The sequence below is a fragment of the Nymphaea colorata genome, chromosome 11, assembly GCF_008831285.2.
Source record: "Nymphaea colorata isolate Beijing-Zhang1983 chromosome 11, ASM883128v2, whole genome shotgun sequence".
NCBI classification, from domain to species: domain Eukaryota; kingdom Viridiplantae; phylum Streptophyta; class Magnoliopsida; order Nymphaeales; family Nymphaeaceae; genus Nymphaea; species Nymphaea colorata.
Genome location: NC_045148.1, coordinates 10,429,928 through 10,452,217, shown reverse-complemented (window position 1 = coordinate 10,452,217; position 22,290 = coordinate 10,429,928). Strand labels below are relative to the sequence as shown.

General features: G+C 37.0%; 1 protein-coding gene across 1 annotated transcript; it reads left to right on the top strand.

Annotated features, from left to right (window-relative positions):
• The first annotated feature begins 10,907 nt into the window (after window positions 1–10,907).
• Window positions 10,908–12,968, top strand: LOC116264560 (glycerol-3-phosphate acyltransferase 1-like). Its single transcript, XM_031644857.2, has 2 exons — window positions 10,908–11,679; window positions 11,800–12,968. The coding sequence occupies exons 1-2, from the start codon at window positions 10,936–10,938 to the stop codon at window positions 12,697–12,699; spliced, it is 1,644 nt and encodes a 547-aa protein (XP_031500717.1). The 5' UTR covers window positions 10,908–10,935; the 3' UTR covers window positions 12,700–12,968.
• The last annotated feature ends 9,322 nt before the right edge of the window (window positions 12,969–22,290 follow it).

Genomic DNA, 22,290 nt, shown 5'->3' with positions numbered 1-22,290 from the left:
ATCTAAGGTATGATTTCGGATCTGAGACTCGGATTTAGATCCGAATTTGAATCTCAGTGTGATTTTGGAACAAGTTTTTTAGTTTGGCTTCCGAATGGCTCTTCTCTGTGTTCCCCCTCCACCTGCAGGTCTCAGAATCTCTTTCTCTCTCCACATATATATAGCTTTCTCTCTCTTGTAATTTTGAAACTAATTGAAAACTGAAATTTAAGCTCATGTTCGATAGTTTTTATGAAATGTATGTTGCACTTTTAAAAAAATTGCAAAAATATGATTTTTTTTTTAATTATGGACAAAATTACGGTTCAAAATTGAGAATTTTCCTTTTTTTTTTTACATGAACGTGAACAAATTTTGACAGCTTGATGCTTGCGGATCCGCATGCTTTGCCATTTTGAACTCCACACACAGGCTGGACACATTGGAGTACAAATCAACCAGCCACTAAGCCAAAGCCTATAGGGTTCGGTCGAGCCAGCTCATATATGATATTTGAGAGGGGCAGAGGGAAGGGTGGCCGCCAGGGGCCTTGGCCTCCCTCAGATTTTAAAATTTTTTTAAATTTATATGTAAATCTAAAAAAATTGGTTATATATATATATATATATATATAATTTGATCACAGGGAAACAGCGTTTGGGGTTTCGTGCCATGTGATCCCATGTTGATGTACAGACATTATTTTAGCAGTCATAATGTTTAGGCATGGCTAATACCATCCATAAAAAATTAATATTCTATACTAAAATATATCAAATATTTGCAATCAATTGCATCGCTGAGAAGTAATCCATACATTTTGATTTCCTGTTTAGTTTCTTGAACCAAATTCGGATTTCATCCTTTCTCTTAGGCGGAATCCGGCTATTGATGGTTGTATAGAATTTGGATCAGCCATTTTCTTACGTTCCTTGTAAAACAATGAACTCTCAGTACTAATACGAAGGAGTCCTCGAATTCCATGGCAGATCATGAGCTCCTTCTAGCTGTAGAAGTTCAGATCTTCTTGGTTTACCCGAGTTTCTTACCATGCTTCTGTGATCCGGTGAAGATGCCCACCTCAATTTATGTTTCTGATCTGTCCCTTGCAGTGTTTGTTGTATGTACATACAGAATCCAACATGAATCAATTGAAAATTGAACCACCAACTGCCCTGAATGGGACCAACTTGCTGCTTTTGAATGCAGTTGCATTGAAGTCAACAATATGTTTAAGGACCATTCAAAGAAAGACGGCTAGCCATCCAGTTTCATGGGCAGATTCATGGAACAATAACAAATTGTCTGTCGCCAAACAGCTTCTGAATGTAGGTGGGGGTTGACAATGATTCAAGCAGGCAACACACCAATATTTAATTTGATTGGGTCAAGTTGGTTTCTGTAGGGTCGTTTGGTACTAAGAACACTCAATGAATCTTCTCAATTAATATTATAGTAAATTTGTTGGACATTCAATAAGTGAGAAGAATTATATGCATTATTGGACAGAGGGCAGATTCATCAGATCAATTACTTTTTGGGATACGGAATTACCATATGAATTGTACAAGTTTCTACCTTGTCAATTTTCTTGGTTGAGAAGGCCGTCAAGAGCGAGCCCACCACCACCAAGTCCTTACCTTGAACGGGGTCTTCGCCTCGAGGTCGAGTTGTGTGCACACCTCTGTGCATGCAAAGACACGCAGCAAAGGGGATTGAGGGTATTCTTAAATTTTTGTATAAAGTAATGGATATTTTATGTTTTTTAACTTTTCTACTATCTTTTTTATCTTTTTTTTTAGAAAATTTTAATAATGGTGTTTTCGATCATTGCACATTCATTTGCATAATTTTTAGTGCACCAGAGTGTAAACATAATTTTTAGTCATCAGGGGCATTTTGGTCATTTCTAGTGCATAACACACATGGTAAAATAAAAAATATTAAAATTGTATGTGCTTTTCATAGAATTATAGAAGATAAGGGGCACTAGCAATAAATTTTAAATTTTTAAGGAGCTTCAACACTTAACTGAGAAAAATTGTCCTACGGTGTCAATATAAAAAATAATTGTTTTTAATGGCTTCTTGTGTGCAATTGCCCGCACTTGTCTTTGCCCCTTATTATCGACGGTAAATCATCACTATTAACGTCTCTAATTAAAAACCGAGCAAGAACTTTGGTTCTAAAAGAATCAGATTAGAAAGTTAATTAGGCAAAAGATGAGCCCAAAGATAGAAAGTCTCCTAACATGAGAAAGAAAGAGAGAGTTCCATCTAAAAGGAAACAAAAAAAACAAAATTTCTTCTGCATTTAAGGCATGTAGACAACTACAAGGAGGATACTAAAACCAGTTGAGTGGTAACGATAAGCCTGACCGATGTGTCGATTCTTCTCCACATCACATGATCTGAGAAGTTAATTGGCAACCAACGCATGTCTTGTTCGAACTTCACCTAGTTCAAGGAACAAACTAGCTTATAAATTTTGCCCAAGACAATAGGGATGGCAATAGATGGGATATGTATATGATATACCCTTAACTATATCTGTTTTTTTAGATATTCATATATTCGAGTTCGAATCTGGATTCAAATACCAACAAAGAAAAGTTATGTTTGAATCCAAGTCTGAAATCTAATCATCATTTACATTCATGTCTAAATCTGAATCTGAATTTTCAATCGAATCTATGATGATTTGCAAAATGTAAGAGCAGTGAGTATATGATATTCATTTAAAACTAAATTCAATCAAAATCTGAATCTGATCAGATATATATGTTTATTTGAATCTGAATTTGAATCCAATCACATGTCGCTTATTAAATCTGAATCTGATCTAATTTCTTAATGAGATATTAAATTTTTTTATATATCTGATTTTTTGGAATGGTTCAGTCAAACTAATGTTTCAAACTTATTAACAGGTCAAAGATTAGATCAAAGCATGAAGTTAATCCGATTGCTTGTATCTAAATTAAATAAGAATAGTGATCAACTATGTGTATAAAACTGAATGGTGACTCTGCTATTTTAATGACATCTAAGGACATCAAATCTGAGCTATTCGATCTTAAATTTAAGATCAGATGACCCATATTCCTTCACACTCTCTCTTCTTCCCTCTCTCCCTCTTCTTGCAGTTTAGTTACATCTACAGCCTCCTCAAGTCATTGGCCGACGCCGTTCTTTCTGCTGTGTCTGTGGTTGATGACCAGGTCCGACACGATTAGCTACCTACCCTGCTGCTGAAGCAGGGCATGCTGCTTTCATTGATGCCTTCAGTCTCCTCGTCAGAACTCTCTTTGACTCTAAAATGTCAGTGTTTTGAACATATGTTGTTGTGCATGTTGGGCCGTTCATCTCTAGAAAGTCCGGTGATGGACGGCAAAGCGGCCATCCAAGTATATTTACAGTAACAGGTAGGGTAAATGGTCGACGGACATGTGCATGCATTTAATATGAATAGAGTAATAACAAGAGTCTTTGAGGGGGTTGGCGCAATGGTCTGGTTGAGGGTTGTAGGCAGGTAGTTTCTTAGGGCATTGACTCTTTGTGCTGCAAACAAAAGGACATCTGACGTATAAGTTAAAAAGGAGTGGATCGGCACCTTGAGGCATTGAAGCAAGCTTTGTACCTTGGATGACGAGGGTTTGGGTTGAAACTTCAGCTCTCATCTAAGTGATAGAAAGACTTTCGATAAATGAATGCTGGGGGCACAGGTTGCCCGCCTTTATTTCAAAAAAGATCATTATGTATGATCACTTGGTATCATGAGCGAATAATACTGGAATCTTCCATATGTATAACAACTGGATGCATGTGCGACCTGCCAAATTAAAGTGGGAACCAAAAGGCAAATATATATATATATATATATATATATATATATATATATATATATATATATATATATATATATATATATATATATATATATATATATATATAAAAGTTTGACAAGACCAACAAAGTCTTCGGTTGGTTTTTATATTTTGTGTTACTAAAAGTATGTGGAATCAAAATTGAACAGGAAACTCTCATATTCTAGTTAATTTCGGGCACCATTTCCTGCATGCACTTTTTTTTAACTTACTTTTGGGTTGCTCATATCTATGGAAGTTAAGATCATACCACCTCATATCTCCCATCCGAGCTTAAATCCACGATTTTTAACTTGTTGCATAGATTAAAAATCCATGCTACTGAGATCCTCAATTTGTTTAAACTAAGGATCTTCCAAAATACACCTTTTTATGTAGTCTCGGATCTGTCTTCCAAATACACCTTTTTATGCAGCATCGAATCTGTCTCTCAAAATACACCTTCCCAAAATACACCTTTTTATGTAGCCTCGGATCTGTCTCCCAAATACACCTTTTTATGCAGCATCGAATCTGTCTCTCAAAATACACCTTTTTATGCCGCACAATCTCAACGTTCTTTTTATAAATAAAAACCACTTGCATATCTCCTTTTATTGCCCATATCAGTTAAAATAGAGCAAAAAAAAGACTCTCCCAACCCATACAAGCATTATTTCACCTCTATCAAAACATTAACTTTTATTTCGTAAGATTCATATTGAATAATTTTGTACTATATCCACTTGATTTATCCAAAAACTTGAGAAAATCCACCAGTTTTATTTGTTCTTAATAAAATCATTACGTCAATTGCTTTTTTTAGTTTAGAACAAATTCACATTGAGGATAAGTTATGTTTTCAAATTTTATTTCGGATGTAAGAGGAGACTGTGAAGGTTATGAAGAACTTGGTAAAAACTTGGCACGCACTACAATTCATAAAATATATGCATGCAAAGTCATTTATTGGCATGCTAAGCATATCATATGCTGGCTGCTAGATTCATGCATCCATTGGGGCCCTAGGTTAAGTTAAAGCATATACATCTAGAAATTTTATGTTGCATGATTAATATTAATTTGGTTATTTTTACTACAATGGGGTTTGATTATAAAGCGATAATGAAGCATGATTAATATTCCTACTTTATACCATTATTTACGCGTGACATTGCCATCCTTAGCTTCTCTTTTCATGAGATTTCAGCCAATGTATGAATTTTACCTACATGTATCATTTTTTTTTGAGTTGCAACCAGAAAGCTAGTGCTTCTTGTGGGTCCATTTTCCTGTCAATTCTGACATGAAATTATGTCACATGGACCTGTCTCGGCCTGGTTTAATTCACCTCGGCTCGATGTAACATTGACTTAGTCGGTGCAGGAGTCTTGGTCACAATGCCCATGACGAACCCGGCCGAATCCGTTTTTGGTCTTTAGCCAGGGTTGATGTTTCTAGTACATATGTTTCAAGGACACCTTGTTCTTGTTCTGAAAAATATGGTATATTGTTTATGTCAACTGTTTGATTCTATAGAAACAACATCTATGCTCACTATGCATTTATTGGAATAAAAATATGATGTTCTTGGAACACGAAATGGAAGAATACGTAAGTATGATGTTTTGCCATATACGCACTTCTAGGAAGAAACATAGGTTCCAAAAACACATCTTCCTCTAATCAAACGCCCTTATATAGTTATGAAATGGTCTGCAAAGCCAAACATAAGAGAGGGGAATGCCTGCATTCCCTAACTTTCCAAAGTTCCTTAAATATAATATATGCGCGCCCTTATACTCCCTCAACTATAAATGTGTATGTTTATCTTCTTCCCTCCTCTCACACTTAAATTTTTGGCTCTACCATTATAATTGTTAAAGAAATGACGTTCACTATTTGAGTTGAACCTGGGCTTTTTAGTCTTTTTGACTAGTCGTGTCTATCTATCTTGCTTCCTACTAAGGCTGTCAGGACTTAAAAATAATTTGTTATTGTTCTTAGAATCTACTCCAAAAAATATTAAAGCAGATTTAGTTTCTCACTTATTTTATTTTTTCTCTATTTTTAGTTTTTAATTTTTTTTAAAAATTTACTGTATTTTTCCTATATTTTTTTCATTTTTTTGAGCCGTTTAAAACTCCGAGACGTTATTTGTGACTATGGTTAGAAATAATTTGTTATTGTTCCTCAAATCTACTTCAAAAAATATTAAAGCATATTCATAAGGAGTAGAAATATTACTTTTGCGCACAAGTGCCCTCAATTGGGTACCCAATTCAAGAAGAGAACGGATGACCGTTCGTTCATAGTAAGGAAAATAACATATTCCACCAGATTATTTATTGACACTTTTGAATAAAGTGAGTTATACATCCCTTTGGTACTGCCTTAAGGACCCATATATGTGCAGTGCTTCATTTGCTTCTTGATTATGTCACTTTCCCACAAACTCTTCCTCCATTGTTTTTGTTTTCTTCTTTGAACATGAAAGCAGCTCAATCATAGTGGACACTCATTAAAGCATGAATTTATTAGAGTTGTGGTTGGTTGTATATATACAATAGAAGCAAAGAGTTTTAAATGCCACCATGCTTCCATTGTCTTTATATATCAGGGGTATAATTACTCCGAGTGTTTTGCCTAGGGCCAGTTAGCGTAAGTGATTATGTTGCTGGTTCAAGTTTTATAGGTAATCGGTCTCTCGCTCTTGCCAGAGCATGCTATGACCCTGCAAGATGGTAAAACACTAGGTGGCAAGGTGGTCCGACTCCTCTAAGAACTCAGGTTCGAGTCTTAGAATAGTCACTGTCACGTCTTAGTGCGTTCTGCCTCCCTCTGGCCCATAAAAACCCGAAACATGCTACGTGAAAACCCAAGGGGGGCACAAGAGGGGCCAGTGACCTCTCTTTGGGGCGGTGGAATGAACCACTCACCCTTAAAAGACAAGAAAAAAAAAAAGAATAGTCTTAAGGGGCACTTGACGTCTTTGAATTTTTATTCTATAATTGAAATTCTTAAAACAAAATTCTACCTCAAACTGGAATTGGAATAAAAATTTCAGTTCTAGTTTCCCTTTGTATTTGATAGTCTGGAATTTTGGTTCCAAAATTGAAAATGACGTTGTTTGATAAAACATGACTTAAAATTCTAGAATTGATGAATTAAAACGTTCATTACATGTGCCCTATAAAAAAGATGAAAAAAATATTAAAATTATGGAATAATAATTCCACTCCTTAGAATAGAATTGCAATTATGGAATTTTGATTTAAGAATGAGTCTATAATTCTAGAATTGTAATTCTTTATTTAATAATGCTTCTCATTTCATAAAAAAAAGAGAATTTTAATTTTAGAATTTTACAAACACTCCCTTAGGGTTTTACATTGGCACGAGAAGCAACTAACGGCTATTTGGGTGGCTGCAATCCAAATGGTACTTATGTGACCTCTCAGCCCCAGACTAGTTTGGGCAAGTAAAGTTGAAAACAAAAACCAGCATAAAATCAAATGGCCCTGGAAGCCCCAAGGGCTGTAGCATAGTTGGATAGGCAAGTGATCACACTCAAGACACGTTGTCAATTCGATTTTCATGGATGTAATTACCCTACATTATAAAGATGTAAAGGGTGGATCATGACACTCTTATTGTAAATAAGGCTGGGCGTTGGGCCGGAACGCCAGTAGGTACCTGTTATCTGGCGCAACTTGGGCTCGGCCCGATAAATTATCGGGCCAACCCGATTGGGCCCGATAAGACTGGGTGGCCATGATATTTTTTGGATATTTATTTTATTATTTTTATATATAAATATAATATTTTATTATGATTGATTGTATTTATATATTATTTTATATTAAAAATATTTTTTTAATTTAATCGAGCTGAACTCGGGCTCGAGTTTGAATGGTCGGGGCAAACCCCGGCCCGGGTTTCGAGTGTCGGGCCAGCCCGAGCTCGGCTCCTTATCAGGCCGACCTGATGCCCATACTTAATTATAAACCTCTTGCTCACCGGGAATCAAATAGCCATTGAACAAAAAGACCATCCCTAAGATTTTAACTTTTTTAACCGTATCCAATTCAATTCAAGTACGATATCTTTTCATCTTAATTAGAATAACATATGGGGAGGGGAGATCGCAGTTCATTAAGATGACAACGACGCTAAGTTGGCCTTTTCATATATGTTTATTTTAACGAGAGCCCTGCTTAGATGGAAGTTAAGTGAGACGAGAGGATAGTCATGGAACTTACAGGTTCAACGTGTTAAGTACAAAGATCACGTAATCATAATAGAAGAGAAGGGAAAGAGAAGGCTTTCGTCAATATTGGTAGGTTCAACAAGAAGGATGTTGGTGAGCAATCTCGCCCTTCTGGAAGCACATACATCTAAAATCCCTGTTAGGTTTCAGGCGGAGTCAATAGAAAGCCTTTTTGGAGTTCGTTCAACAAGATTCTGTGAGACCAATCTTCGTGGATTGCGACCTTTTATCCTTTCCTTTGTACATGTACGTGGTGCACATGCAAGTGAGAAGCCTTACCTTTACACCTACCTCCAATTTTGTTTAATTATGATCTTAATCAACTACTTCTACGTCTATATTTGAATAATGTTCAACCTCTCTCTCTCTCTCTCTTCACAGCCAAAAGAGGTGTTACATAGTTGGTCGTTGAACAAGAGACATACATTGAATACGTCTCTTATTTGATTCCATGGATGTTGAAAATTGGGTAACAAGAGACATACTATATCGTGAACTCGAAATTGCTATATATATATACGACAAATATGTTAATTTTTTTCAAATGTTAATATATGTGTCTCAAAAGCCAGTTGGCTATCCTAACCACAAAAACAAATGATAGTAAACTCTTTTCCGTCTAAGAAGAATAAAAAAAATACTTTAGGTGACCATCAACTATCAAGATTCATGCATGGGAGCAATATACAGCTTAAAAATTCTATACTAGGTGGTAGAACTAGAAATTTTTGACTGAGGGTCACTAATAGGTAGTAATTAAATTTTATACTATTAAAAAATCTTAGACCCCTCAAATATATAGTAAAACGGTTTGCAAAGAAATAATGCACGTATTTTGCATCCAAATATCCTTAAAGAAAGACCTAGCAACAGAAATCTCTCATTCAAGGTACATTTAGATAGTCGAGCCGAGCCAAGTTTAATCTAATTAAGTTCCTACAAATCGAACTTATTTCATGCATAAATTTAAACTCGAGCTCGACTCTTTCTGATCTGGAGTAAGTTTTATGTGCGAGTTCTGGTCGAGCCCGAATTGGCTCGGGATTCGTTCTGCGGTCCTGATTCTATGTCATTGATAAACTACGGTGGATCTTGGTCTCTTCGGTTGTGTCATGTTCGACCTAATGTATCTAAAACTGTACCTAATGTGACCTAATATGAATTTCCAATGCGTCTAGATCATAAGAATCCGGAGCTTCAGATGCATGCAAGAGGCCAGAATCAGCCATAATGAACGAGTACAGGCATGTCATGCATATGCAGGAAGTAGTTTGGCCCCTTTATTTCTGCCCGGTTGGTCATATGTCGTTCTGGTGAAAGTGACGACTGCTCAAAGACTCTGTACTTGAAGTAGTACTGCAGGATCTCTTCTAGAATAAAGATATAGCTTCTGCAGCTATGCTTGCCTATATCTTAGATTGCTTTCACTTGCAGATATAGTAATGTACAGGAAATGAAATGATATATATATATACATATATATACCTCAACCAAGTGTTATAACATCATGTACATGTCAAGTAAGGATGATCTTAAGAGTTGTCTCTCGTAGCTTCCTTTTTTTTGTTTGTCTTGATTAATAATGATGTTTTAAATGCATTTTATTTTAATTTGTGTATGTTTATAAACAAAATAATCCAATCTCTCGACTCAATTAAGCATTAATGTTTTTGAAAGTAACAAACGCGTCTACATCTCTCTCTCTCTCTCTCTCTCTCTCTCTCTAAGGAACGCCGACTTTTACAGGAGAATCAACCGTCGCCTAAACTAAAATTGAGAGAAGAATTAAGAACGGAAGCAAGTGTCACTCTCTTTATTAAGCAATGTTTAATGTGTTTGGAAAACCAACCGTCTTTTGAACTAACCTCTCTCTCTCTCTCTCTGACTTTTTACTTTCCGTTCTCCACATAACTAGCAGGTCGAAGCTATTTATGTATATCAACTGGTGCATGAAAATTTTGTGTGTAATATAGTTAATAACCAAAATAAACTTGGTTTATATAAAAAGAAACAATTTACAGAGACAAAAAATAAAAAAAAAATTGAAAAGGATAAAAAAAACATTGTTTTTTGAACAATTTCAAAAGTATTTTTCTTAACGGTACCAATGCAGGATCCATCTTGAGGGATTCACCCCCTCAAGGTTTGAGCTTGGCTTTTCGGCATACCCATGATGTGGATCTGATGCATGGGCAGAGCCAGGATTTTTTCTAGGGTCTTTTCTAGGGTCGGGCCAAAACGATTTGCGGGCTGGGTCAAGAGGAGCGACGAGGAGTTATCGGTCGGGCCAACGTAAAAAAATTTGATTTTTTCAATGTAAAAAAAAAAAAAAATTCCTGGGCATGTGACATACTGGTAAAATTTATGATTCATCAAATTAAAAATCCTAAGTCAAACACAAGATCCACACTTAACATTCTTATTTTAATATTTTGAGTTGAAAAAAAAAATCTCGCATATTAAATCGATAGTTCTCAAATTCTTCACGGATCTTATCAAGGCCCCCTACTGAATTAGGAGGAGAAGGACAAAAGTTTTAAGTTTGTTGCACCTTTTTCATCTGCAGATACTCAAATTTTCAAAGATACACAACTGATACGGCAAAATATTTTCGTGCGTTGAAGAAAAGATTTCATGGGCCAACTCATGGTTTTCACCATCCCCCCCATACGATCATCTTCTGATCAGTGCCGGACACGTTGGTAGTTTTCTGCAAAGCCAGTGGCACTTCTCAAGTCTCATGCTTATATAGACCCTTTCCTTTCCTTTTTCGTCTCAGATCCATCTCTAGGATCCTAAATCCCTGCACTGTCCCTCTGCAATGGTGCTCCCAGGAGTTCTCTTTAAGATGGTGGACTGGTTTCTCTACCAGTTACTGGCCAACTCCTATTACAGAGCAGCTACAAAGATCAGAAGCTTCTGTTTCCAGAACAAGACGACAACCACCAAGCCAATCCCCACAAACCAGGCTGCATCTTACCCATCTGTAAGCAAGTGTCCCTTAGATTGCAGGGCGACCCACACTGTCGTCTGCGATGTCAATGGCTGCCTTCTGAGGTCTCCTTCTTTCTTCCCCTTCTTCATGCTGGTTGCCTTTGAAGGAGGCAGCATCCCCAGAGCCTTTGTGCTCCTCCTCGTTTACCCTCTGCTGTGCCTGCTGAACCATGACCTGGCGTTGAGGATCATGGTCTTCATCTCCTTCTGTGGCCTCAAACTGAAGGATGCCCAGACCTTGGCGAGGGCCGTCCTGCCAAAGTTCTTCTTGGAAAACCTCCACCTGCAAGCCTATGAAGTGCTGGCTTCCTGCAAGAGGAGGGTGGTGGTGACCAGCGTGCCTAGAGTCATGGTGGAAGGCTTCCTTAAGGAGTACCTGAACGTGGACGTTGTGGTCGGAAGCGAGCTCCCGATGGTGGCCGGAGGCCGCTTCACCGGCCTCCTCTCTGCTGCTTCTCCGCCGGTCAGAAGCAAGGTGCTGAAGCAGGTCTTGGGAGATGCCAAGCCTGATGTTGGCCTCATCAGAAGCAGAAATAATGTTGAAGAGCAGCATTTCTTGTCTCTTTGCAAGGTGCAGTTTGTACTGTTCTTCTTTCCATTAGTCCTCTGCACATAGATCTCTTTCTAAACGGTTTCAGTACTATTCCGAACACATACTGATTCGAATCTGTTGTCTTCTTCTCAACAACAGGAGGTTTACGTCGTTTACGGGGAAGACAGCACCGAAAGGAACAATGGTTCCTCGTCTGTGATGCCGAGAGAGAAGTATCCCAAGCCTCTCGTCTTCCATGACGGGAGGCTGGCCTTTCTCCCTACGCCAATGGCGTCCTTCACCTTGTTCGCATGGCTTCCTTTTGGCATCCTGCTGGCCATTCTGAGAATGGTATTGGCAGTCATTTTACCCATAAGTATGTCCAGGATAGCAGGAGCCATGAGCGGCATTAAGGTGAGAGTCAAGGGCCTGGAAAGGTTACAGAACACGAGCTGTGATCATGGTGGAGAAAGAAGCGGAGTTCTCTACGTCTGCACGCACAGGACGCTTCTGGACCCGGTGGTTCTCAGCAGTGCGCTGAGGAAGCCGCTGACTGCAGTGACCTACAGTCTGAGCAGGACCTCAGAGGTGCTGTCGCCGATCAAGACGGTGCGGCTCACGAGGAAGCGAGAGCAAGACGGGGAGACGATGAAGAAGCTGCTCAGGCAAGGCGACCTGGTGGTCTGCCCGGAGGGCACCACCTGCCGAGAACCTTACCTCCTCAGGTTCAGCCCCCTCTTCGCGGAGCTCGCCGAGGACATGGTTCCGGTGGCCGTGAACGTCTCCGTGGGGATGTTCTACGGCACGACGGCCAGCGGGCTTAAGTGCCTGGACCCGATCTTCTTCCTCATGAACCCGTTCCCGACGTACGATTTGGAGTTCATGGGGAGGGTGCCGAGGGAGTGGACGTGCTCCGGCGGGAAGTCTAGTTGGGAGGTGGCGAACCGAATACAGAAGCAGCTCGCCGATGCACTGGGCTTTGAGTGCACCAACCTCACTAGAAGAGACAAATACATGATGTTGGCCGGAAACGAAGGATCAGTATCTCAGAACAGGTGAAGAAGAAAACTAGATAGAGAGTTTTCACTGCTCAAAAAATTCAAATCTGCTACTGTTATTAGCTTAAGATTAAGGTGATTGATTTGTAGCATGTATTATTGCTATTTTGGTAAAAATCCGTGGTTGAATCTTCTTCCATTCCATTGTGAAAGGAAGAAGGAAGACTGTGATTGAATTGAATTATGGCAGATGCTACTACCAACCATGGTATAAATGTGGTTGTGGCGTTAGGGCGACTGAGATCTCCATTAATGCATGGGTTCATTTAATTACGGGAGAAGGGAAAAATTGCTTTTATGGGGAGCCCTGCTCAAACCTTGGCATGTTACCAAGCTGGATACTCTATTTTTCTCAGGAAAGGTCGAGTCAAATATCAGAGAAACATTTCTTTTATACTATGTAAGGACTACATCGGATGGGTATCCAAATTAAATATATACACGTTTTCAAGAGAGGAAGAGAGACGGTGGTAAAATGAGACACCTACTCCATGATAAAAGCGACTCAAATGAACAGAACCGTTCAATCTAGAGATTGGATTTTTGTTTCTTTAATTTTTTTTTTTATTTCACGTTTCTTTCTTCCCTCACTCTCTCTCTCTCTTCCCCACCTCCCTTTTCACCTTCAGCACCGACGGAGGCTTGGTGGGCCCGCCGGCATCGGAAAATGGCACCGGCAGCCGCCCCTCCGCTTAACTAACTCTCTCATTTTTTTTGAGCAGATGGGTGGAGTTTTCCACCCATCTTCTCCTGAGAAAAGAGGAGAGAGTTAGGGAAGTGGAAGAGGCGGCTGCCAGTGATGTGAAGGTGAGGGGAGGGAGGAAATGAGGGAGAGAGTAACGATCGAGAAGAGAGGGGGTGAAAAAAATTGAAAAAAAAAAAAATCAAATGGACAATCAGCTGTCCATTGGACAAATAAATCTTAGAGTTATGGATTAATATATATATATATATATATATATATATATATATATATATATATATATATATAAGAATTAAAATGTTCAGTCCATTTTGAGATTCCTTTAATCACGGCTGCTCTTATATATATATATATATATATATATATATATATATATATATATAAAATATGAGCTGAAATCTTTCTGCCATTTTAATTTTCATCCAATTGTAGTCACCCGACACCTGCCATGCATGAGTCTTTGCCAATCATTAATTCTCTATGCAAATCTCGATTATGAAATCTGCATATATATGTATATAAAGTCATTCATTTAAAACAGTGAGTGGTCAAGAAAAAAAAAATATGTGAACTAATGCTTGTTCATTGCATTTTTCTGTTTATTTTTCTCTTAACAGTCAATGTATTAGATAGTCAGTATTTAATTTTCTTATATATATATATATACACCTTAATTTATGTGGGAAGCTGTATTTGATGAAATTCCCCGTTAGCCTAGCTCAGGATACAAGTTGTCTCTTAATGTCCCTAATTTTGGGGTATGTTTGATTGCCCCGATAGCCGGTTTGAACCGAAACGCTTGATGTTGTGTGTAACCAAAATGATTTTTTGGGGCAAACAAACGCGCCCATGACAAACATTCTTGTTTAATTTTTTTCCTTTTCCTTAAGTCTTGCATCGCTAGAACCACCCGAAAACGTCAAGCGCAGGTTGCTTTGCTTTTTCAAGCACTCGCACTTGTCAGGCAAATGGGCAATGGTTCGCTTTCCTTCCAAGTCGATAGACAAGAATACAAAGATTGCCTTTTTAGTTGAACCATAAACTTAGATGGTTTTCCACCTTTCTATCTCATCCTCTTGTCACAATCACACAATACAGATCAAGATATGTCTATCCCTCACTTTAGATCATCAGTCACCTTGCATCGATGGGATTTTAAATCTTGATAGATCAAACACTTAAGGAATTGAAAGTCCCTACATATATCCTTGACAAATGAAAGAATATATATATATACCCGGGGTGGAGGTAGGATTAAGGTGATTTTTACATGTTATAACTTATAAAAAAAATTTATTTAACCCTTTCAAAATTTTTGAAAAAACATATAGAGATTCTGAAAAATATAATTCACCCCTAGAAGCTAAGTCATCAGACTCTTCTATTTTACTGTCGCACCCGAGTCGCATCGAGTCAGGTGCGCACCGGACATGGATGCGACTCCGACTCACACTCAAGTCTAGTTAAAATGACATATTACTAAATTACTTATATAATATATGTTGTTTTGATATTTTTTTTTATGTAATACAATTATTCAAGTATGTTATATACATTAATAATTAAATTGTAATAATAATATATATGTTTATTCTGTTATATATATATTGACATAGCCTATAAGAGAAAATCCCAAGCTCCAAACCCGCTCATATACGAGAAAAGTTGAATTTCATTGGCATAATTTCCTGAGTTTGAGATTTTTTTTTTTAATTTACTTAAAAAAAAGAAGGGAATCCAAGGAGGTTGGAATAGTGGGATACGGATCGTAACTTCTGACTCTCATTTTTATTTTAAATAAGCGAAAGCGAGGTGGTACCTTCAATAATAGGAACGGTGATGTGAGGTTGTATCTTGCTTTTTTTATTTTTACTCTCCTGGAAAATAATAACTGCGAGTAATGAGCCACATTAATATATGCCTGCTTCTTTTACGACATATGATCTAGTCCACGTATCTTCTCACATGTACGAATTCAAGTATTAATGTGACTTTTATTAACGGCAGTAGCAATGTGAAATAATGCTTTTCTACATTTTCCGGTAAAAGTGCTCAAACTCAGGCCATAATACAGAAAAGTCAGGCTAAACTAGAGATTACTCGACATGTTGGATTCCCTGGGAATGGTGTAGATTTCATGAAAAATCTCTCCACACTATCGGAGACGCCGATGGAAGATGTTTAAATAGAAAAACTTTGTGCTTTTGAATCGGTGTTCCTAATATACATGTTTGAATTAAGAAATATAGTTAAGTCTGGACATCAAGCCGGTACCCGAGTAGGTTCCACCGTAATGGGTAGGGCCTGGAGGCAAGTGCAGCCACCAGTTTGGGTTTTCTCGGGTGGGCTAGCAGGGGCCTGACTCGACTGGATTCATACCGCAAGTCTCATAAGCCGTCGGCTTTCTTAGGTATGACTAGGGGTAGAGCCAGAATTTTTTTCAAGGGTGGGCTGAACGGTCCAACCTTTGAATTTGAGTGGGGCCAAACTGAATGCAAATCTAAGCAATACATGACACAATTAAAAAATTTTAATTTTTTCAACTTTTTTTTTCAATTGACTACGGTAAGGCCATGACCCAGGCGACTCCTCCCTCCCTCTGCCCCTGGGTGGGTATGACGACATCTCTCTCTCTCTCTCTCTCTCTCTCTCTCTCTCTTTCTCTCCCAAATACAAACTGAGCATCTGCCTCATTGTCTCTTTTCTTACTTGGCCAGGCCAGAATCAGGTGCACCCGAGCTGCCAGCAAGGGTCATCAGACCTGCCATTCTCTGGGTTTATTGGGCTCAGGCTGGCCTAGCCAAATCCCCAGCCGCAACATCATTCATGAACCTGGGCCCAGCCCGATCATGGCTAGGCTGGCCGGGCCCGGGCTGCATGCAAAGGGTGGCAGTCCACCACTATCTGGGTTTATCGGGCTCGGGACAGGCCAGCTCAATGTTCAGGCCTAGTGTCATTCACTGGTAGAGCCACATGATAGCTAGTGTGGGCAGTTGCCTACACCAAAGTGACAAAGTTTATTTTTACATTAGTAATTTGATATATTTGATTTTTTTTATATATAGGTACCCTTAAAAGCATTAAAGTGATTGAATTATTGCCAAAATTTCTGACTCCGCAATCACTTTGCATCACATATAAATCTCTCTCTCTCAATCAATCATATGTAAGAAAAGAACCCATTTGGGCACATTTTCAGTTCTGCTATGAGTCTTTCAATTTCTCTCATGAGAATTTATATTGGTAGCTTGCATGGTTTGTTGAGAGAGAAAGAGAGAGAGAGAGAAAGAGATCTGCAACCACTGCAGAGTTGAGTGGGGGCTGAGACTGCGACAAATTTAGAGCTCAACCCACTCTTCACTGTCACACCTTCAACTATGGGCGGCAGAGGAAAGATGCCATCATTGATGAGTTGTCGATCAATTCAAACACGCCACATTTAATTCGGTTCAATCAAATCCATCGACCGCTCATCCCCCACTTCACATATATCTTCAAATTATATTTTTCCAACTATGTTTCTAATGCTGTTTTCACAGTCTAAAATTACTCTGAAGAAATTTAAGCATATAAATAGTGCACAGTGCGCAAAAATATATGATCGAAAGAAATTCTTGAAAACCCAACTTTGAAACTAGATTTTAAACTCAACAACACTAAAAATCGTTAACTCTTGCAAAATCTAGTTTATATATTCGATCTTAGTTATTCCTTTTTTTTCTGATAAACTATAAATATTTGATATTCATGTATGATTGAGTTTAAACAAACAGCACTCATAGTGCTTATCACGATCAATTGGAAAGTGATGGTTATTTTTGTTATGTAGTATTAGTTTACAATGAAATTTAATTTATATATAGTGTTTATATTGTTTTTTTCTTAAGTCAAATAAATTATAACATTTTATATTCATCTGCGTGATTGAATTTATTAAGAGAACAGCACTCATTAACAAATAAAATATTTGGCATCCAGATCATGCAGGACACGTAAAAGCAGCGACTGTGGATTTTTTTTTTTTTTTTTTTTGACATGTTGAAAGGCAGCGACTACAGTATTTTCTATCAGCAGCGACTGTTGAATCAATATCTGTTTGAAAGCATAGCCACAAATATCGTTATCGAGTTATCAATGTTTTTATCGGGTATCTTTCAGCAAAATTGTTTTTTTTTTTTCAGAAAAAACTTGGAGATTTAAAAGAATTTTAAAAATCAAATGGGAAACTAGTAAGCACACAGATATAAAAATATCTAATTAAAACGATAAAAGTAATAAGTATTGTATTGTGTCTAGGAGATCACATTAATATCTAAAACAATGAAACAAAGTTTGAAAAACAAAAACGAAAGCAGAAAATGGAAGTAAATTAAAAATGACGAAAAAACACGGCAAACTTGCAATAATTAAATTGATTTTTGACATTTTTTCAAAATAGTGCAATTCTTTTCTTTTTTTAATTTTTGTTCTTTCATTAATATCACGATATTTGTGATTATATAAGAACATCTGAATTGGTATTAATGATGCATAATATAACCAAATTGGATGTAAAAATCTCAGAGAGATTCAAACTTAAAGTAAAAGATTTTTACCCATGGATCGTGTTTGAACTATCCAGATCGAGTCCAGTTAGGCAGATTCCATGTGAAATTTGATTAAATTTGCTCGCATTAACAATATATTCTAAGCCATTAACTCCGTCTACCTAAAAAACAAAAAGGGTGGTAGAGCCATTAATTGTGGCAATAGAATGATAGTTACGTAATTCACATAATATGCAGACTGAGTAAATATGAAAACTAAGTAAATTGCTCTTAAGTTGTCTAACAAAACTTGATTAACTGTTTAGAAGGTGTCACATTTCAAAATTGTTTATTCCCCAAGAAAGATGAATAACAGCTCCACTTTAAAAAATTTATACGATTTCATCTTATTAATGGCGAGACTATGCGTATTTACTCATGAGAGTCATTTGATTCATCGTGATGAACGATTGAGAGACAAATAAGGATAAAAAGGTGATGATCATTTCGTCGTTTACTATTAGTTCATACATTTTTCTCCTTGTTTTTTTTTTCTCAACTGTCTATCAAATCACATACACATATATGTATATAAGTACTTTGCATGTATACATATTATATGTTATAGATTTGGACATAAAAAATTACCATTCAGCACTCACCACGTCCAGCGGCCATTTTTTTTCAAACTTCTTGCTTCGTAGACGAAGTTGGAATGTCGAAATTTTATATGAGATGAAAAAAATCATTGAAATCGACTATTTTGTGGATGACTTTTACCATCCCATTTTTTTTAAAAAATTATTTTGTCAATTTTAATTCCTAATAAAATTTGATCTGGAAGTAGATTTCTGATTTTTCTTGTGCAAGTGAAATTAATCATTTTAACTCAATCTGTATGATTAACTTTTCGAAAACAGCTAAAATCCAGATGACCCAGCTGGCCGAACTACTAAAATTACAAATAAGGCTTTCAATTTCCAGATTTTCTCTGTCTAGTCTCCCTTTTTTGCTGATAGGGGTCTCAAATTATATGTGCTTTTCCAATATTGCTTTTTTAAGTTGAAGTGTCGTTTTCGGGTTTTTCTTTTTTTTTTTCTCCTGCCATAGACTCAAAAATTAAAATAGAATGTTTCAGGCTGCACAGTTATGAATTGCTCAAAAAAAGTTACATATTTTATAAAAAGGAAAGAAATATATATAATAATTAAAAAATAAAATATTCGAAGAATAAATAGTATATGACCTCTAGAAATCCCGCATTGGCTGATAAAATGAATTAATTTGCCACCAATTCTGTTGTTCAGACTGAATTAAATTTGCGCTTAGCCTTGACTTATTAACATTCATTAAGAAAAAGAGAAAAAAAAGAGAGCCAACGGCCAATCACTTTCTTGGGTAGGTCAACGACAATTGCTCTATACTGCATTGGGATTGAAAAAATAGAGCCACAAGAGTCTCTGGCCTACTCAAGACAAAGAAATACCACAATCCTAATTTATTTACTCCTTTTCTTTTCTATTTTTAAGGTATTTTAAAAACTTATTGATTCTTTATTGAATTAAAAAATATACAATTTTACCCATATTCAGATGTAACATTTGATTCTTCATTCTTATCTTTTTTCATTGAAAAAATATCTGATGTAACATAGACAGGGGAGGGCCAAATCTTGAATCCATAAAATATCTGATGTTCAAAGTTTTAGAACTTCCTTTACAAAAAGACTTATACCTTTGTTTGGATAATGCCATCATCCTTTATCTTGCTTTTTTTTTTTTTTACATTTTTTAGCATTAAAATTGTTTCCCTCTTTACTTTGCAGTAAACATTTTGTGTAATGCCTTCTGATTGCAATTGTGATATGGAGGGAAACTATCAATATTTCCTCCATTAAGATGTTAAATGAATTTCATTATAAAATATCAATATTTCCTCCATGTTAAATGAATTTCATTTTAAAATTTCTTCTCTTGTGGCCCTCTGGTACTCTGGTAGTAGTCTTCTAGACCCACCATTCATTCGTTTTTTTTCCTGTTTTGTCATTCCTCTCACCTGTCTGCTTCTTGGGGTCGTGTTTGGAGGTTGTGACTCATTTCAGCTTAGTGTCGCATTTGGGAAAAGCGAAACAACAGGGTCTTCAGGGGTACCTTCTCTTCGCCAGATTCGGTGGCTCGTCTTGTGCATGGGATGTCCATTTTGTCATTCGGTTATGGTGCCGCTGTCCGTCTGAGTAACTACTCCGCTCCACCTTTCCTCTCTATTCACACCTCTCTTATTTCACTGTGTTCTGTATTGTATTTGTCTTTTACTTCTGTTTTTGCGGTTTTTTTTTTGTATGTAGAGAACTTCTTGTCCCCAAATTTTGTTATATATTTCCATTTTATCGGCTCTTGTGACCCTCTGTTTTGCATGAGCTTAGTATGAGCCAGTTATTCTTTAACCCTACTCAAGGGCATGGGCAACACAAAGCAAAAGTCTCGAGCAGTCAGTCGAGTGTGCAAAGAGTCCAACACACTGTGATGTCAGGTTCTCTCTCCTTTCCTTGTGGAGAAGTTGTGTCCAGTCGTCGTCCATGGCTTAACCATTTGCTCGAGAAGCTTGCCGATTCAGGTGTGTTGTTGTGAACGACTTCTCCTTGAATATCATGATTAAAAACTATGCCATCAACGGCCCTCCACACAGAATTCGATCTTATTATCTTGTTTGTTATACTGTGAGATGCTTGAAAATTGCATCAAACAGAGTAATTTCACCTTCGCCATGAGCTTGTTCACATATCTTGGCTGTTGAAGAAGCAAGCAGATCCATGCCCATGTATCAGAACTTGGGTTTGGTTTGGATTTGCAGGTTGGGGACTGTCTGATTAGCTTTCATGCGTCATTTCATGACATTGATGATGCCAAGCATTCATTTGGTGAAATGCCGAGAGAGATCTGGTCTCATGGAACTCTATTATCTCAGTGTGTGTCAATGTGGGTGAAGTCGAGCTCGCACATCAGTTGTTGAATGAAATTCTCAAGCTGAGGAATGTGATTTTTTGGTTTGCACAGGTATGGTCGGGCTGGAAAACCGGCCGAGATGGTGCATTTATTTGTTCAAATGTTGATAATCAGCTATTATGGTGAGTCCTGTAGACGTTTGCACAGGAATTTCTCGGGTATAATACGGTAAAGTTGTATATCTCAAAAAATTTAAAATATTTAATAAATCCTAAAAATTTAAAAAAATCATAAAAATATAAAAAAAACATAAAAAAGCATATAATACAGGTATAATATGCATTTTTTCACGTTTTTTCTGGTTTTTTTTAAAAGACGTGTTTTTTCACGTTTTATACAACTGGATGTGCTTTGGCGTATTATACATATTTTTTCTATAAAACACATTTTGTGTGACAATGATCTGAATGCATCAATCATAGAAATGCACGAACAAAACGGCAGTAGCATATCTTCTAAAAGAAGCTATCTTCAATATTCTATACTTGGCTAAATAGCTAGTGTATTAATGAATAAACAAGATGTCTTGGGCGTTCTATATTTCCAAACATATTAACATTTTGAGTTCCTGATCAACTAGAAATCTCAAAATGGAAATAGTAATTCTACATATTTCAGTCCAATTCTCCTTACCCAACAAACACAAAAGGACTTTTACGATCGACGAGTTCTGCTTTTTATTTTTATCTTGGGTGTAGGTCAGAAATGGTCAGTCCGCCTGAGTTCGGGTTCTCCTCGTCTCTTGAACAAAGGATTGGATGCTTTTAGCGATATATTTTAAATATTTAGTTGCCCGGTGGATAATTTCAAATTTATATGTGTGTGTTTGTATTGCATTATGTTAAGCTCCAAAAGCCAGCTTTTTAGTGGGTAAAACAGATGTCCAAAATCTTATAAACCAAAATAGGAAAGCCAAATAAGGATGATCAGGGCTTTCTAATTGTAGCCAAACATGATTTGGATCACAAATTAGGACTGCTCTTATTGTATATATAACAGAATAAGTATGTATATATTATTATTACAATTTAGGTATTAATGTATATAACATACTTGAATAATTGTATTGCAGAAAAATATTAAAATAACATATATTGTATAAGTAATTTAGTAATATGACATTTTAACTGGGCTTGGGTGTGAGTCGGAGCCACACGCATGTCCGATGTACACCCGACTCGATGAGACTCGGGTGCGATAGTAAAATAAAAGAGTCCCACCATCACTATATGTATAGAATAAATTAGTTAAGTATTCATCCACCACACTTAATATTGGAACTGCCTCTTTCACCCCTTCCACATGATTTCTCTAGAACACCATCACTGCCCTCAAATTAACGGTTTCTTGCTGATTATGCA

Bases quoted from the DNA above. Each gene is read 5' to 3' on its own strand.
- LOC116264560 (XM_031644857.2), top strand. From the start codon at position 10,936: ATGGTGCTCCCAGGAGTTCTCTTTAAGATGGTGGACTGGTTTCTCTAC. The intron at 11,680-11,799 runs GTGCAGTTTGTA...TCTCAACAACAG, and splicing joins ATTTCTTGTCTCTTTGCAAG to GAGGTTTACGTCGTTTACGG.